Source organism: Pituophis catenifer, unplaced genomic scaffold (assembly GCF_029215685.1).
Source record: "Pituophis catenifer annectens isolate HBS135680 unplaced genomic scaffold, rPitCat1.0.hap2 SCAF_2, whole genome shotgun sequence".
Classification (NCBI taxonomy): Eukaryota; Metazoa; Chordata; class Lepidosauria; order Squamata; family Colubridae; genus Pituophis; species Pituophis catenifer.
The window spans coordinates 273,755,326-273,773,578 of NW_027256882.1; the positions used below are offsets into that span (position 1 = coordinate 273,755,326).

General features: G+C 40.9%; 1 protein-coding gene across 1 annotated transcript in view; it reads left to right on the forward strand.

Annotated features, from left to right (window-relative positions):
- The first annotated feature begins 331 nt into the window (after nucleotides 1–331).
- The window catches only part of LOC139313332 (complement component C6-like), a 30,414-nt gene continuing 12,492 nt past the window's right edge, over nucleotides 332–18,253 (forward strand). Inside the window, exons 1-10 of the mRNA XM_070938895.1 lie at nucleotides 332–489; nucleotides 2,111–2,267; nucleotides 2,589–2,733; nucleotides 5,094–5,235; nucleotides 6,754–6,892; nucleotides 8,432–8,632; nucleotides 12,654–12,894; nucleotides 15,187–15,309; nucleotides 15,783–15,949; nucleotides 17,122–17,347. Of these exons, the coding sequence (XP_070794996.1) occupies nucleotides 347–489; nucleotides 2,111–2,267; nucleotides 2,589–2,733; nucleotides 5,094–5,235; nucleotides 6,754–6,892; nucleotides 8,432–8,632; nucleotides 12,654–12,894; nucleotides 15,187–15,309; nucleotides 15,783–15,949; nucleotides 17,122–17,347 (1,684 nt within the window). The 5' untranslated portion in view covers nucleotides 332–346. The remainder of the gene's footprint in view (nucleotides 490–2,110; nucleotides 2,268–2,588; nucleotides 2,734–5,093; nucleotides 5,236–6,753; nucleotides 6,893–8,431; nucleotides 8,633–12,653; nucleotides 12,895–15,186; nucleotides 15,310–15,782; nucleotides 15,950–17,121; nucleotides 17,348–18,253) is intronic.

Below are 18,253 nucleotides of genomic sequence, written 5' to 3' on the forward strand. Positions count from 1 at the left end.
TTTCTTTTTAATTAAGTGCTGACTGCTGCCCAGAGTAGACTCTTTTTTAGAGGGTGGCTATGCAAATATGATAATTAATAATACAAAATGTTGTTGTTGTTGTTGTTGTTGTTGTTGTTGTTGTTGTTGTTGTTGTTGTTGTTATTATTATTATTATTATTATTATTATTATTATTATTATTATTATTATTATTGAAATGAAGTCCAGATCTTTTATGGCATACCATTACTTCCAAATGTGAAGTGTGACTGGTTTGGGATCTTTATATATTGTTGTAAATTAGTATAATGTAATATATTATATATTTCTAAGGAGCCATCCTTTGTAGCTTTATATTTTTTAGCCATGAAAAGAAACATCTTCATATGTGTTATCCTTCTGAGCCTTGCAGTTGAAAAAGGTTTTGGATGTTTCTGTGACCTTTATCCATGGAGTTCTTGGTCCAGATGTTCAAAAACTTGCAATTTTGGGACACAAAGCCGAACCAGGTTGGTACAAAAACAAGATTTCTTTTCCCTGTAATAATAGGAGCCATAATTTCCACTTGATTAAGAAGACATTTAAACATGTATTCTAAGGATATTATAGACAAACATATAAATGTTCTTGTTTTCCCATGATAACCAAGGGAAGAGGAAGTAGGGGGAAATGTTGGAAGGTATTGAAAAGTACCAATACCAATATCTAAGGGGCAGGGGCGGGGTTGTCAACCTTTTCCCTAAAGCACCTAAAGGAGGACAAGAAGCAATGAATGGAAACTAATCAAGAAGAGAACCAACCTAGAAAAAAAGGGGGGAGAATCCTGACAGAACAGGAAATTTATCAGTAGAACAGCTTGCCTCTAGAAATTGTGGATACTCCATCAGTGGAGGTTTTTAAGAAGAGATTGGACAGTCATTTGTCTGAGATGGCATAGGGTCTTCTGTTTGAGCAGGTGTTAGATGAAAGACCTCTAAGGTCCTTTCCAACCATTATTCTGTTCTGTTCAAGGAAAGGCTTATATCAATCAAAACCTGAGCCAGTGCTTGGTTTGAGATCTCTCAAACTCACTTTTCTGCCTCTCTTCCTTTTGAGAGAGCGGTAGGAATAGGTAGCATGGAGCTCTTCATGTGATAAGATTCCTCTCTGGTTTGGGATCTGTCCTCACAACAATGAGCTTTATACATATATGTGGCTATTTGCCATGCCTGCCAAATCCATAGCTAACCTTTGTGAATGATGCTTGTTAAATGCATAAATAACAGAATAGAATAGAATAGAATAGAATAGAATAGAATAGAATAGAATAGAATAGAATAGAATAGAATAGAATAGAATAGAATAGAATAGAATAGAATAACAGAGTAGGAAGGGACCTTGGAAGTTTTCTAGTCCAACCCCCTGCTTAGGCAGGAAACCCTACACCACTTCAGACAAATGGTTATCCAACCTCTTCTTAAAAACTTCCAGTGTTGGAGCATTCACAACTTCTGGAGGCAAGTTGTTCCACTGATTAATTGTTCTAACTGTCAGGAAATTTCTCCTTAGTTCTAAGTTGCTCCCTCCTTGATTAGTTTCCACCAGTGGTGGGTTCCTCCCGGTCTGGTCCGGTTCAGCCGAGCCAGTAGCGGTGACGATATGACATCACCGAACCGGTTCTCCCCCCCCCTCCCACCCCCCCCACCCCCCCCACGTTATTCTTACCTTTTATTTGGCCCCACCCCCAATCTATTGCTGCCTCCTGAGTCCCAGCTGATGACTAGAGGGAAAAAAACTGTTTAAACTCTTGCCGCGGGGCTTCAAAGGGCCGTCCTACAGCTGATCAGTGTTAAAAGCAAATAAATGAGTCGGGTCGTAAGTGCGAGGACCTTCCAGAAATGACTCTGACCAGCTAGCCATGCCCACCTAGTCACATGACCTCCAAGCCACACCCACAAAATAAGCCACACCCACAGAACCGGTAGTAAAAAAAATTAGAACCCACCCCTGGTTTCCACCCATTGCTTCTTGGATGACTAGATGGAGTACATGTCTGCAGCATAGACAAAAGTATCTATGGAATACAGGTGTATCTCCCCATCTTTCTTGATATAAGATTCGGGATTAATGTACAATATCTTCATCTTGCAGGGCAATAGTGCGAGATGATTATTATAATAAGAATTTTTGTGAACAACTGTGCCAATGGGCTGAATTTCGGGCTTGTAGCCAGCAAGCATGTCCCATCAACTGCCAACTCGGTGATTGGGAAGAGTGGTCAGACTGTGACCCGTGTGTTAAAAAGCAGGTAATTTGATCATGAGATGTATGAGAAACAATACAGTTGGCTCTATTTTCAGCATGCATGATGCAGAAACTGTTTCAGGCATTCTGAAATATGGATGCAGAAGGACAATAGTTTTTTTTTTTTTTAAAGAAAAGATACACAAAACTCCCAAATCCTAGTTCTATTTCCTGCATCAAGTACCAGGTTCTACCTTTGTATGACCCGCTAGCAAAAACAAAGTCTCTCTGCAGCTGAAATTTTAGATGAGGTATCAACTGTGAAACCCACATTAAGAAAATTTGTTTTCTTGTTTCCTCCCCATACATGGATTTTGCCTTTTAGTTCCGTGTCAGGTCTCTGCTACAACCATCTCAGTTTGGAGGTCAGGCTTCTTGTGGGCAAATGGTGGATGACCGGCCATGTTTTCCACAAAAATTATGCAACATAGAGGAAGTGAATTGTGGAAATAAGTTTCAATGTGATAGCGGTAATCTCTGTTTTATTATCTTATTATTATAAATAATAAACATTCAATTTAACCAAGGTGGGCTGAGGGGAGGAAGTAAAAAGTAAAAAAAGTAAAAACAACAGAAGAAAAAACAGCAAGATAATGGTCTCAACCATGCAGTTGAAACTCCATCCCCTTTTACTGGTGGGAGGGATTGTGTTGTTGTGGCTGCCGCCATCTTGGCTCTTCTGGATTTAACAGATTTTGGTTAGTTGATTTAAGGCACGTTAGACAATAGCAATAGCTATTTTTCTGGGTATCCTCCCAGAAAAAATGAGTAAAGAAAATATTTATTTGATTATACATGTAATAACAGCTGCAAGGATTGTTTATGCACAAAATTGGAAAGCAGAGAAAAGGAGAAGTAATTAAAAAAATTTAGACTGTGCAGAAATGAATAAATTGACTTTGATGATTAAAGAAAGAGAAGATTCAGACTACTTTAAGATATGGAATCAATTTTACTATTGGTTAGAAAAGAGATACAAATAACTAAATTAATAGTTATGTATAAAAAGTGCTACGATTAGAATATTGTGTTAGTGATGAACTGTTGTAATGGATTGGGCGAGAAAGAAGATAGAAGAAACAACAAAAAGAAGACTTTTTGGAGACAACACCAAGATGTCACATGGAAGGAATGACTGATGTATTAAATGTTTGTTTGTCTAAATTTTTTTAAAAAACTTTAAAAAAAAGACAATAGCAATAGTAATAGCACTTAGACTTACATATTGCTTCACAGTGCTTTACAGCCCTCTCTAAGTGGTTTACAGAATCAGCATATTGCCCCCAACAATCTGAGTCCTCATTTTACCGACCTCAGAAGGATGGAAGGCTGAGTCAACCTTGAGCCTGGTGAGATTTGAACTGCCAAATTGCAATCAGCCGACAGTCAACAGAAGTAGCCGGCAGTATTGCATTCTAACTACTGCGCCACCACGGCTCTCAGACAAATATGAAAATATGTATCTTGCATAAAATATTATCCATAACATATGCAAAATCCCATTCCCATTTCACACAAGCCTAAAATATGTAAAACGAATCTTCTATATATATAAGTCAAATACCACTCACTTATCACAAAATCTCCAGAATGGTAAAGCCTATAAACTTGAAATTTGGCACGTATGTTCCTCTTGGCTCCTAGGTGCTCGCTAAGAAAGGATTTTTCGAAATGACCATCAGATCATTAGTATTTCATATACAGTATTATATTCACATGCTCTGATGCTAAGGAGTTAGATGTTCTACTCCCCTTCCCCATCTGAAAAGAACTCTGTTCCAACTGACAATTGCCTTATATTAACACGCTCTGATGCTACCCCTTCGCTAAACTGGGCATGGGCGTGGCCAGCACGTGACTCATCCAGCCTGCGGGCTGGGACCCTCCCCCTCTGTTCCAACTGCCGGTTGCCTTATATTAACGTGCTCTGATGCTATGGCGTTACACATTCTACATTACGTTTCAGGCTTTAAGTGTCAATTTATCATGCCCAATCACATAGTTTTGTAGCGAAGCACAAGCGTCCAGCTAGTAAAATAAATATGCATAACATCCCATTCATTTTTAATGGCAATTCTTAAATGGGCAACATTTTCCCTATATTGGTTCATTAAAACAAAGGTTTCCTGTTAATCATTCTTTAAATTCTGAACTTGAAACTAATAAAATATGATTCCAACCACACGACTTGTCCATATAAAATTCCACTTAGGTGTTATCAAAAGCAGTTACATGTTTTCCCTAAGCAACCAGAATGACTCATTTACGTCCTTTCTGTGCTCATTTAGATTTAGATTTTATATTTTTTTTATCTCATCTTTATTACTTAAGGCAATAAACAAATCTAATATTCCTTCCTCCTTCTATTTTCCTCACAATAACAACCCCATGTAGTTGAGCTTGGAGATACTAACTGGCCCAAAGTTACCCAGCCAACTTTTATTCATAATCTTCTAGCCTGGTGCCCTAACCACTACAGCAAAGTGGCTCCTTTCCCTTTTAACCAGGGCAATGGTGTTTCCTAATAATGTTTTCATGCTCCCCTTTACCTGTTTTCTAAAGTTTTTGAATTCCAGTTTTGGAGAGATTATAAGATTATGAGTTATGACTGCCATATCTGAGTTCCAAAACCTGTCTCATCCACTAGACAGCACCAAAGAGCCAATATCTTCTGTCTCTTTGCTGCCATCTCTTGACCAAGCTAAGGCAATGCTACTTTAAGATTAAGGTGGGGAACTCGCCATACCTGCCTGCTCTGAGCAATGCCATAAAGTCAGTGTTAGATTCTGTGTCTGAAACTGACAAAGCCGCCTTGATTTTTCCAAAACAGGACGCTGTATTGCCAGGAAGCTAGAATGTAATGGAGAAAATGACTGTGGAGACAATTCAGATGAACAAAATTGTCGGAAAATAAAGGCTGTCTGCAAGTCAACATTGGAAAGCATACCTAGCGTGCAACTCATGGGCCTCGGGTAATGTACATGAAGATCTCTTCTCCATTATTGAAACAATGTCATCTAGTAGTCCTTGAGCTAGCAGAAAACTCTCCCACCCTTACATGCTTCTCCCATCATTCATCCTTATATAACAATATTCCTAGATGGTGCTGTTTTTATTTAAAGGGCTAGGGGCATATTATGGAGTGATGGATTCCCTGGATAAGCAAATTCTTGCTTGTATCATCCTTAAAGTGGTAACGACAAGGGAACCCATAGAAAATTATGGTACCACTAGTCAAGATGGTGGCTGTGATTATGACTGATGCACATCAAAAGAGTGTGGAGCACTGGTTGCTTGGTTGCAGCCATCGTCTTGACTCCCTCAATCCCTCCAGAATGTTCTCTTTCATGCCAGTCTGAATTTTGTAGGTCCAAATAAACATAGATAGAAGTGTAGATAGAAGTGTTTCAGAATACCTGCTTTCTATTAATTTTAATAAATTACAATGTACTTTGTAAAATTTGATAGGAAAAGTAGCCTGGTGCCCACTATGGGAGCTGTCTGGGAGCATATTTGGGCTTGTTTGTTTGTTTGTTTGTTTGTTTGTTTGTTTGTTTGTTTATCCATCCAATTTATATCGATGCCTCTCTCAACTATTGACCCTGGGTGGTGAACTGAATTAAAATAAAATAAAAAATAATTATAAAGATTACAAAAATTAAAGTGCAAAGCAGCTGAACAAAATAAAACCCATATCAGTAATACAGCCAAGAAGCAGTGGCCCTACACACACTCAGGGCCAGGGCCAGGCACAGGACTATATTTTTAGGGCCTTACAAAAAGCCATCAAGTCAGGATCATTCTGATCTCTGGAGGGAGAACATTCCACAAGGGGGATGTTACAACAGAAAAGGCACATCTTCTAGGCCCTGGGCGGAACTACTGGTTCTGTGGGCGTGGCTTGGTGGGCGTGGCTTGGCTTGGTGGGCATGGCCGGGGAAGGATACTGCAAAATCTCCATTTCCTCGCGATCAGCTGGTACTCGGGAGGCAGAGAATAGATGGGGGCAGGGCCAGTCAGTATTTTTACTACTGGTTCTCCGAACTACTCAAAATTTCCACTACCGGTTCTCCAGAACTGGTCAGAACCTGCTGAAACCCACCACTGCCCTGGGCCAATGTCTATTCTTTGACTGATGGGACTCAGAGCACGCCCAGACTGGTTGGATCAAATGGGTAGAAAGAACTGAGGAAAGAAGGTTCCTCAGGTAACTAGTCCAAAGGCATGAAGAGCTTTAAAGATAAAAAACCCAGTACCTTCAATTGCAAAGAAAAGAACACTGACAAACAATGCAGCTCATGGAGTTTTGGTGCACCTCATAACTGCACTGCTGGTTACCCATGCTACCACGTTCTGCCTCAGTTCAAACCATTTTGGAAATCACTTCAAGGGCAGTTCCACATAGAGCACGTTGCAGTAACCCACATGAGAGGTCAGAATTGTTTATCATTGATCTGACTGTCTTTCTTTTATTACAATGATGATTCTAGGTATCATATCCTGGCTGGAGAAACCCGTGGAGAAGTCCTTGATTATTCATTCAATAACGGTAGCTGTGTTATGCTGAAAAGTGAAAACCAAAGAACTAGATATCGTCTACCTGCTAACCTCTACAACATAACTTTTGAGGTGATTTAAAAAGTTTCAATAAGCCTGTATATAGTATACGCTATATTAGCCACCGAACAACTTCAGTCTATACTCACCAACTTTTCTCCTATGGAGGTTTATCTCTCCATTTAGCTATCCACCTAAGAAATGGAAGATGTATTAAGAGCCTTCCAAAAGAGCAGGATGGAGGCCAGTCTAACCATGGGAGGAATGATGTCACAAAAGCTCTCTTCCTTTGTTCTTGGAACAAAAGGGTCCTATTGAATAACAGTCCTTGGTAGACTGGAACATGCCTCTCCTGATGGGAATGTTCATTTTTGTTGTATTAAAGCAACAACAACAACAAAAGAACCTATATAACATTGAGCAGAGCAATCAGGTGCTTAGTGGGAATATCACTAGTAGGAGCCACGATGGCACATGGTTAGAGTGCAGTACTGCAGGCTACTTCTGCTGAGCAGATTGGCAGATCGAATCTCACCAGGCTCAAGGTTGACTCAGCCTTCCATCCTTCCGAGGTGGGTAAAATGAGGACCTAGATTATTGGGGGCAATAGGCTGACTCGGTAAATGGCTTAGAGAGGGCTGTAAAGCACTATAAAGCGGTATATAAGCCTAAACGCTATCGCTATCTCAGTATGCAGATGAAGAGACCGAGGCATGGAAAAAAATAGCCAGCCCAAACACAATTTTTGGGCACAATTTTGTCCCAATGGCACAAACACCATTCCTCACCTACTTCATGACTCAACCTTCACTCCTACAGGCTTACTTGCAATGTTGCGACACATGTTCAAATGAGACAGAGATTGCAACCGTAACAGATGGTTTGTTGTTTGCAGTTCTCCTATCCTTGTCCCCACTTTGAACACCCAAGCCAGGTTTTCAGATGTACTCGTTGCTGAAGCAAATGGGATCCCTATGAGATTTTTTTTAATGCATGGACTACTGAACTCTTGGCCCAATCTCTAAGTCTCTCCAAGTGTTCATATATGAAACTGTACACTGGTGGGCTTCAAAAATTTTAGCAAGGGGTTCTCTGCCCAGTTGCTGCATGGGCATGACCATGGTTGGTGTTGCCTAGTCGGCCTCCTGCACTATGGCGGGGGCGGGGGGCACCGGAGGCTTTCCTCGAGCCTCCAGGAGGGTGAAAATGGCCTCCCCAATCTCCGGAGGCCTTCTGAAGGCCAGAAATGGGCCCATTTCTGGCCTTCCTGAACTTCCAGTAGGCTCATTTTTCACCCTCCCCAAGCCTCCACACACGTCCTGCACTTACCTGTATCCAAAATGGGCCACATGGGGACTCCTGGGAGGGGCGGGGTGGGAGGGACCAGCCAGGAGTGGGATTTGGGGGTTCTCCAAACTGCACAGAATTTCAGCTAGAGGTTCTCCTGAACCCCTGCAAACCCCAGCAGCCCATCCCTGAAATTGTATACATTTTTGCACATTTAAAAAAAATTTTTTTCCCAATTATTAAAAAAAATATTTTTGATGGCTTTTCATTCTGCTGCCTCCCCTCCCAAAACACTCCTATAATTATAAAAATCTCTGTTGATAGGTGGAAGCTCAAGAAGATGATGTGATAACAAATTCCTACACCAGCTTAACATCCTTGGTCCGTTCTCATGATAAAACCTCCTCTTCTTGGCGTGATCAGAGGGGTACTAGTGGAATCCCCTATTTTTGGGGCTCAATATCAACCACAACATCAACCTCATCTTATCAGTTCAACCAAGCCATGAAAGCATCCCAAAAAATGGTAAGAATCTGTATCCTTGGAAGTCAGCACCTTCTATATTACAGGTAGTCCTCACTCAGTGACCGCAATTGGGATTGGCAGCTTGGTCGTTAAGCAAAGCTAAGTGAAACCACAACGGTAAATCATACTTATGGTATGATTTCAGCTTTCCTTTCCTTTAAAATGTTCCTGTTATAAATGTGAGGACTGGACATTTTTCATCACTCTTGTAACTATGAATGTAGGTAAATGAGGCAGTTGCTAATCAGAGACAACTAATATTGCAGGGTTCCCCAACCTCCAACCCCTAGGCCACAACCCACTACCAGCGCATAGTCTGTTCGGAACCAGGCTGTGCAAGTGGCTGGCTGGTGCACAGATGTGTGTAGCTTGACTGGGTGAGCGGGGGCTTGGTTCCCCTCTCTCCTCCACCCACCGGGCTGCCAAGCTGTAAAGGTTGGGGGCCACTGTTGTTTAAACTTTTTTAAAAAAACAAACAAAAGGAAAGCTTTAACACTTTTTCTGTTTCAACAGTTTTGCATCCGACAAAAATTTCATATTTATACATTTTTTCCTTCCCTTATTTCTACTATATCATTTATACATATACTTCTAATTTTTCTTTATTTACATACCCTGTTTTCCCTAAAATAAGATATATCCCCTGATAATAAGCCCAATTGGGCTTTTAAGCACATGCAATAAAATAAGCTCCCCCTGAAAATAAGCCCTCCCCAAAAATATTTAAACGCGTGCAAAGCCAATCCCCGCCATTTCCTCTGGTTTCCTCCATGTGCCCCAAAATAATAAGACCTCCCCAAAAATAAGGCCAAGCGCTTATTTCAGGGTTCAAAAAAATATAAGACAGGGTCTTATTTTCGGGAAAACATGGTATATACATAACAATACCTGTGTACCCACTTTCATTTCTACAATTTTTGTTTCCTCATATTAACAATTATACTTCAACTCCTATTTCTACCATTATTGAATTTTTCCCTTCCTTTTATCTCTCTCCTCCAACCATTCATACCATTTCTCCCACACTAAGTAATATTCTGTTTCCTCTTTTTCTTGTATCTCCTTTGTTAATTTATCCATCTCCGCACATTCCAAAACTTTTCTAATCAGATTTTCTTCAGATGGTATATTGTCATTTTTCAGATAGATTATTCTGGCTGCTGTGGTAATATGGATGATTAAATATTGCATTTCTTTTTTGCATGATCTTTATTGCTACTATGATGTTCTGCTATAAGCACTTGGAAGTAGTGGTATTTGGGTAGATGGATGGAGTCAAAATTGACAAGATGGCAGACAGAGCATTGCAATATATTAACAAAGAGGAATGCAATGCTTGATCTACCATCTTGAAATCTCAGCCCTCTCATCTTGGAAGAGAATTAAAATGAATATTCTGCCCAAACCTTTTGACAATTTCATCCTCAAAATTTCAGTAAAGATTTCTTGATGTTGATTTAGTTCCCTATTGCAGTTTCAGCTGATTCAGCTGCTCTTCTTTTTTAAAAAATGTAGCCAGCACCAGTGGAAGTTTCCTCCAAGAGAGATGTTGGTTTGTGCGCACACATCATTATTTTGCTTAAAATTTAAGGTCCCATTTAATGACGGTGTGCACAACTTGGTCCTTCCTATTGTAAAATTATTTCCAATACCCAATTACTTTTATCTGATTAATTGTATGCTATTAACCAGTGGTGAAATCCATTTTTTTTTACTACCGGTTCTGCGGGCGTGGCTTGGTGGGCATGGCTGGCTTGGTGGGTGTGGCAGGGGAAGGATACTGCAAAATCTCCGTTCCCACCCCACTCCAGGGGAAGGATATTACAAAATCCCCATTCCTTCCCCACTCCTGGGGGAAGGATATTGCAAAAACTCCATTCCCACCCCACTCTGGGGCCAGCCAGAGGTGGTATTTGCCAGTTCTCCAAACTACTCAAAATTTCCACTACCGGTTCTCCAGAATCTGCTGGATTTCACCCCAGCTATCAACTCATTTTTGACTCCTAGTGACCACAGATATAGATTTTCTCCATGATAATTTAGCCCTAACTTGGTATTTCAAGTCTTCCATTGGTGTGTTCATCACCAATTATTTGGGTTTCTCAATGTATTTATTCTCAACTGTCAGCATCAGCCATGTTTATTTGGTTTCTTTGAAGTGGTGATTCAACCACATCTGGTGAGCCGTAGATTTCTCATTCACTTTTCCCTTATAGTGTGGATGTCAACGTTCCAAGTAATGTACCCATAGAAATCAGAACTCCGAGGCAGGCAGGTTCCTCAGAGAACAGGTTTATTGGATACATCATATTGGCACAACTGGTGAAAATTGACACTAAAGTTCCTGCAGCTTTCACCTAATTAAAAAGTAAAAGTTTCCCCCTTTCCCCAAGTCACTGGTCACGCTGTCCAATCCAGTCGCTGGCTGGTTGCTTGGTTACTTCACTCCTCCTCTGGCCAGCCTCCTGTGAGAATGTCCTTGGTTCCCACAGGAAAACTTTATTGTTTTGGCTACAAAACCCTGTCTAACTATTTCCCCCCTCTCTCTGTTTGTGTGATAACTCTGAAGCCTCTAAGAGGGTGTCAGCCAGGTTCACTCCAGGATTGACAGTGGACAAAGAACTTGAATTCTGCTGGCTAACATAAATCTGCAAATGTCATCCCTTGATCCTCATTCTCAGTTTTCCTCAGATTACCCACTGCTACCAGTTCCATTGTTTACATGTTTCTCAAAACAGAGGTTAGGGAAGAAATGGAGGCGAGTGCAGGTTTGATTCTAGGTTTTGGGAACTCTTTGCCTGCAGCACTACTGTCCATCCAGAGCCGAGGTGGCGCAGTGGTTAGAATGCAGTACTGCAGGCTACTTCAGCTGACTGCTAGCTGCAGTTCAGCAGTTCAAATCTCACCGACTCAAGGTTGATTCAGCCTTCCATCCTTCTGAGGTGGGTAAAATGAGGACCTAGATTGTTGGGGGCAATATACTGACTCTGTAAACCGCTTAGAGAGGGATGTAAATCACTGTAAAGTGCTATATAAGTCTAAGTGCTATTGCTATTGCTATCTGCTTTCTCTTGGACCTCATCTGCATCATTACTTAAAATGGAACCAGCAGAAGGAAGAGAAATGAACAGAAAGAGTTCAGCAATGGGCCTCTTCTTAGATGAGGCTCTTGACAGGTGTCCAGACCATAGAAGAACCAATCTCTTTAGCAACTGCTAAAAGGGCCTGGTGGTGCAGCTGGCTAATAGCCTGTTATTAACATTCAGCTGCCTGCAATTATTGCAAGTTCGAATCTCCCCAGGCTCAAGGTTGACTCAGCCTTCCATTCTTTCTAAGGTAGGTAAATTGAGGACCCAGTTTGTGGAGGCAATAAGCTGACTTTGTATAAATATACAAAAGTATGAAGGCTGTTGCTTAATGCATTGTAAGCCACCCTGAGTCTCCGGAGAAGGGCGGCATATAAATCAAATTTAAAAAAAAACAAAAAACAGATTGCACAGGTAGTCCTTGATTTACGACCACAATTGAGCCCAACATTTCTGTTGTTAACTGAGACAATTGCTGTGCATTTTGCCCCATTTTACAAACTTTCTAACCACCATTTTTAAGTGAATCGCTGCAGTTGATAAGTTAGTAACACAGTTATTAAGTGAATCTGGCTTCTCCATTGATTTTGCTTGTCAAAAGGTCGCAAAAGGGGACCTTGGGATACAGCAACTGTCATAAGTATGAGTCAATTGCCAAGCATCTGAATTTTGAGCACATGATTATGGGGATGTTACAAACAGTCACAAATCACTTTTTCCAGTGCCGTTGTAACTTTGGTCACTAAGTGAACTGTTGTAAGTCGAGGACTACCTGTATTTATTTATGTAATTTATTTATATAACACATATGGCCACCTATCTCATACAAATTGCTCTGAATTACACACAAGGCTTAAAAACCTAAAAAGGTCACAGAGAAAAAGAAAACACAAGAAATAATAACATTCCATCTCTATTTTGTTATGTTTCCTAAGTCTTCCAATTATATTAGGATCCATAAGGTGTTTGCAGTTTCAAATTTCATGGTGAAAGAGCAAGATCTGCAGCTTTCTGAGATATTCTTAAAGTCTCTCAACAATTTGCCTCTGGAGTACAACTATGCCCTTTACAGCCGGATTTTCGATGACTTTGGGACACATTATTACACATCTGGTTTATTGGGAGCCAAATATGACCTCCTGTACCAGTTTAGTGAGGAAGAAATAAAAAATTCAGGTATGTGGGTCCATATGATGTGGATGCTAAACAGGGGTGGGCTGCTGAGGGTTCGCAGGGGTTTGGGAGAACCTCTAGCTAAGATTCTGTGCAGTTTGCAGAACCCCCAAATCCCACTCCTGGCTGGCCCCAGCCCGCCCCTCCCAGAAGTCCCCACGTAGCCCATTTTGGATGCAGGTAAGTGCAGGGCGTGCGCAGAGGCTTGGGGAGGGCAAAAACGGGATTACCGGAACTTCAGGAAGGCCGGAAACAGCCTCCAGAGGGCCTCCAAAGCCTGGAGAGGCCATTTTGCCCTTCCAGAGGCTCAAGGAATGTCTCAGGAGCCCGCGGAGGGCAAAAATGTCCCCCCGCCATGGTGCAGAAGACCAACTAGGCTACGCCCACTATGGCCATGCCCAACCAACAACTGGGCAGAGAACCCCTTGCTAACATTTTTGAAGCCCTCCCCTGGTGCTAAAAATGCAGTATAAAATATTTATCTTTTGTTTCTAGTGATTTGCTTAGAAATCAAGAATTTAAACAGGGGGGGGTGGGTCTCTCGACTGTAATTAATCCAACAAGCAAAGCTTAGAAATCTATACTTAGAAGTATAGAAATTTAATAAAACCTAAAGCAAAAGAAAAAAGAAATCTACATGTTATCTTATGGTTAGTGCTATTATAAAATCCTGAGGATAAATTATATAAATAAGGAATAATCAAATGCAATTGTTATTGCATTCTGTTTTAGTTCACAATATTTCGTGATGCTGAATTTGGATTCTTCTCTTTGTTAATGAAAATTGTAGCTCCTAATGGGAAAGGTTCCCAGGTGTTGCCTTTCCCAAGCCTCATTAAGAAAACTAAATTAAAAAATTCAATTTAATGTGTCCATGTGGCAATTGGAGGATGAGAATAGGGATAAGAAACACTTAGATTTTTAGTGTACAAATAAAAAGCCTTTAAACATACTAAAAAAAATTAAAAAAATATTTCTAGGGGTTTATATATAGAATAAAAAAATCAAGATGGCAGCCACAATGATGCACTCAAAGTCTTATCTCTAATGGGCATTAAAAATAAGGCAGGACTTCAATTACACAGTCATTGAATTTTTACTACTCCTTCCCCTTCCTCAGATACCCCTGTATACCTTGCAACTTTAGGACCCACACTCTTTATACTTTACATGAACAACCTTTGCGATCATATTATAAGCAACGGCGTCCTCTTCGCTGATGATGTAAAACTATTCAATACCACCAACAATGCTGCTACCCTACAAAAAGACTATTTGTCAGAATGGTCAAATAATTGTCAACTCCAAATCTCAACCAACAAATGCTCTGTCTTACACATTGGCAAAAAAAAAAAAAAATCAAAACACAAAATACAAGCTGGGGAGATACGACCTAGCAGATGATCCTCACTCTGTCAAAGACCTTGGAGTACTCATCTCAAACGAGATGAGTGCCAGAGCTCACTGTAATGGCATTGCCAAAAAAGCATTAAAAGTTATTAACCTAATCTTGCGTAGCTTCTTCTCCAGTAATATTGAACTGCAAACTAGGGCATACAAAATTTTTGCTAGACCAATTCTTGAATACAGCTCATCTGCCTGGAACCCGCACTGCATATCGGACATTAATACAATTAAATGAGTCCAGAGATATTTCACGAAGAGAATCCTCCACTCCTCTGCTCACAACAGAATCCCTTGTGCCACCAGCCTTGAAATTTTGGGCTTAGACAACTTAGAACTTCTCCGTCTTCAGTCCGACCTAAGTGTAGTACATAAAATTATCTGCTACAATGTCCTACCTTCAGCTTCAACCACAACATTATACGAGCACACAATAGATACAAACTTATGGTAAACCGCTCTAAACTCGATTGCAGAAAATATGACTTCAGTAACAGAATGGTCAATGCCTGGAATGCAGTACCTGGCCCTGTGGTTTCTTCCCCAAACCCCCAAAACTTTACCCTTAGACTGTCTACTGTCGACCTCACCCCATTCCTAAGAGGTCCGTAAAGGGAGAGTGCATAAGCGCACCAGCATGCCTACTGTCCCTGTCCTAATGTTCCCTTTAATTCGTATCCATTTCATGTGTTCATAGTTATGTTTATACTTATATCTGTTATCTAATACATGCTTGACAAAAATAAATAAATAAACAAATAAAACGTAAAGGTGGAAAAATTGTAGATTGGCCAGGCAATGTCATTTTTAAAGATTGGGTACTATAAAGCTTGACAACTTGGATAATTTGAGAAATTTTATTTTCTGTTTTTACTATTGAATTATACCTAGGTTTAACAACAGAACAAATGGAAAATTGTGTACGAACAGAAACACAGAACTATGTTTTCTTCGTTAAGACAACTGAACATCATGAGTATTGCAGACAAAATAAGCTTACAGAACGCCATGAAGGTAAACAATATTTTCAACCAACCAACCAACCAACCAATCAATTTATTATGGGTTCCAGAAGTTTAAGGCACTTCTTTTACCCCTTAAAACATACAATGCACCCACAGACAAACACATACACATACACAAACACAAAACATTATATTGTCTATATGTTAGGCTCTTCTCATTCCCCAGACTTTAGTGGCTCTTAATAAAGATCCATTGTCCAGTATAAGCAACCAGAACCACTCCGTCAATAGTCCCAAATAGATCCTTTATTGCTGACCACCTATATTACAAGAAACTTGAAAGGCTGCTTCTCCTTGGGAAATGGAAGATACAAACCTCAGATGTTTCTCCCCCGAACCAACTCCAACCTGGAATGTCTCTTTACTCCCCTTGGAGACCCCTCCCTCTCCTTCAGCCAGCAAATCCACCACCTCTCCATGCAATGAAATATATAACTCTACTGTGTAACTCATCCATTTTAGGTTCCATGTTGAAGTCATCTGAACGGTCCATTTCCCTGGTTAAGGGTGGGCAGGCACGGTATGCTGCAGCTCTAGCCTGGGAACGGAAAGGCTCTTTGCCAGGACACGAGATCTTTAATGAGTGGCTGGAATCAGCCAAGAACAATCCAATTGTGATTGATTTTGAGGTAAGTGACAAAAGACAAGAGGAAAACAGAATGTCCTACTGCGAGAGCCAAAGCTCCCATGTACAGAAGAAGAAGAAAAAGAGGATGTGGCATATTTTGAATGAATGCTATACTATTTAAAATGGTCAGATCTGTGATTCTTCTTCTTGTGCCATATCCATCATCAGATGTCGGCAATCATATGGGTAATCCAGTGATGAAATCCAAATTTTTTTACTACCGGTTCTGTGGGTGTGGCTTGATGGGCGTGGTGTGACTTGGTGGGCGTGGCTTGGTAGGCGTGGTAGGGGAAGGATACTAAAAAATCTCCATTTTCACCCCACTCCAGGGGAAAGATACTGCAAAATCCCTATTCCCTCCCCACTCCTGGGGAAAAGTTATTACAAAATCTCCATTCCCATTCCACTCTGGGGCCAACCAGAGGTGATACTTGCCAGTTCTCCGAACTACTCAAAATTTCTGCTACTGGTTTTCCAGAACCTGTCAGAACCTGCTGGATTTCACCCCTGGGGTGATCCTATTTTTATCAGCAGCCACACGAAAAAGAGCTGCTGAGTTTTGTCCAAACCAGACCTTTAGATTTTGAAGCCATGATCTTCTTCTTCTGTCTGGACCTCGTTTGCCTTCAATCTTTCCTTGGAGGATTAAGTGAAGTATGCCATATTTTTCCAAGTGTCGCATCACATGTCCAAAATATTCTAACTTTCGCTTTTTAATAGTTTTGATGATTTCCCTTGGCTTTCCCAGGCGGCTTATCACTTCCTCATTTCTGATTTTGTCAACCCATCTTATACATAACAGCCGTCTGTAAATCCACATTTCAAATGCTTCTAGTCTCTTCAAGTGGCTTTCTGTTAGAGACCAACTCTCTACTCCATAGAGCAGGATAGAAAAAATGTAATATCTGACAAGCCCCATTTTCAGTCTTAGGCTTATGTTGTCACTGCAGAAGACCTTTTTCATTTGTGAGATCTTGTGAGATCGTGTGATATCCTCTTTTATTTTATTTGTGGAGGTGGTAATGACTAAATTGTATGCCTCTCCTGATGTTACGCTTTTGAGCCTGCAGAAGGTAACAGTCATTCCCAGATAGAAGACCCAAACTGTTTTTATTTATTTAAGAAATATGCTAGGACAACTTTTGAGAAATTGAATATATAATTCTTTCTTAGGTTTCCCACATTGTGGATTTGGTGAAGAATTTCCCATGCTCTGCAACAAAACGTTTTAATCTCAGGAAGGCCTTTTCTGAATATATGAGCAAATATGACCCCTGTCACTGTGCCCCGTGCCCCAATAATGCTCAACCAGTTTTATCAGAAACTGGATGCCTCTGTGTATGTAAGTCTGGAACATATGGAAGCAACTGTGAGCTGCGAGCGCCTGACTACAAATCAGGTATTTTTACAACAGCTCCGTCTTATAATTGCCCATGAAGATAACAAGGTTTGCACAAAAATAATGGTGCCTTGCATTGAAGTTTCAGTTTTTGCCACGGTATAAATAAGGTAGCTAAAAGACCTAGAAAGTCAAATTTCATTTTGGGCAAAAACTAAAATGAGCAAAACCATCCTCTACCCTACTCTTCTCCTACAAGTAAAAATATGGGCAAAATATTATGGTATATGTCAGTGTTGGCAAACCTTTTCAGCACCGAGTACCAAAATGGCAGCATGTGCACATGGGAGAGTGCCGGAAACCAGAAGAGCAGCTCCTTGGCGTGCACGGATGGGAGTGCTGCAAACTGGAAGAGCATTTTCTCGCCACGCGTGTGCACACCGGGAAGCTCAGCTTCCGGTTTCCAGCATGCGCATGCGCACCAGTCACCTGGTCTTCTGGTTTCTAGCGCGAATGCGCATATGAAGTCCAGCTGACAGGTGCACATGCACACACCAGAAACCAGAAGCTCAGCTTCCTGGCACGCCCATGCACACCAGAGAGCTGCTCTTCTGGTTTCTGGCACTTCCGCATGCGCGAAGACCAGCTGGCCTGCACACACATGTGCGCCGGGACTGGGAAGAGCAACGGGCAATAGCTGGCATGTCCAGAGAGATGGCTCTGTGTGCCACTTCTGACACGCGTGCCATAGGTTCGCCATCACGGGTATATGTTATTATGTGTCATATAATGTTATTGTATCTTACATAGCAGTTTTACATCATTGAGAAAAGGCATATGAATTCATTTCCATGCTCAAAAGACACGACAGATGTAATGGGAGGGTGGAGAATTTTTAAAGGATAAGGTTCAATTCAGCCTTCTGACTATACAATGGATTTCTAGTGGCTTGGTAACAATACTGAA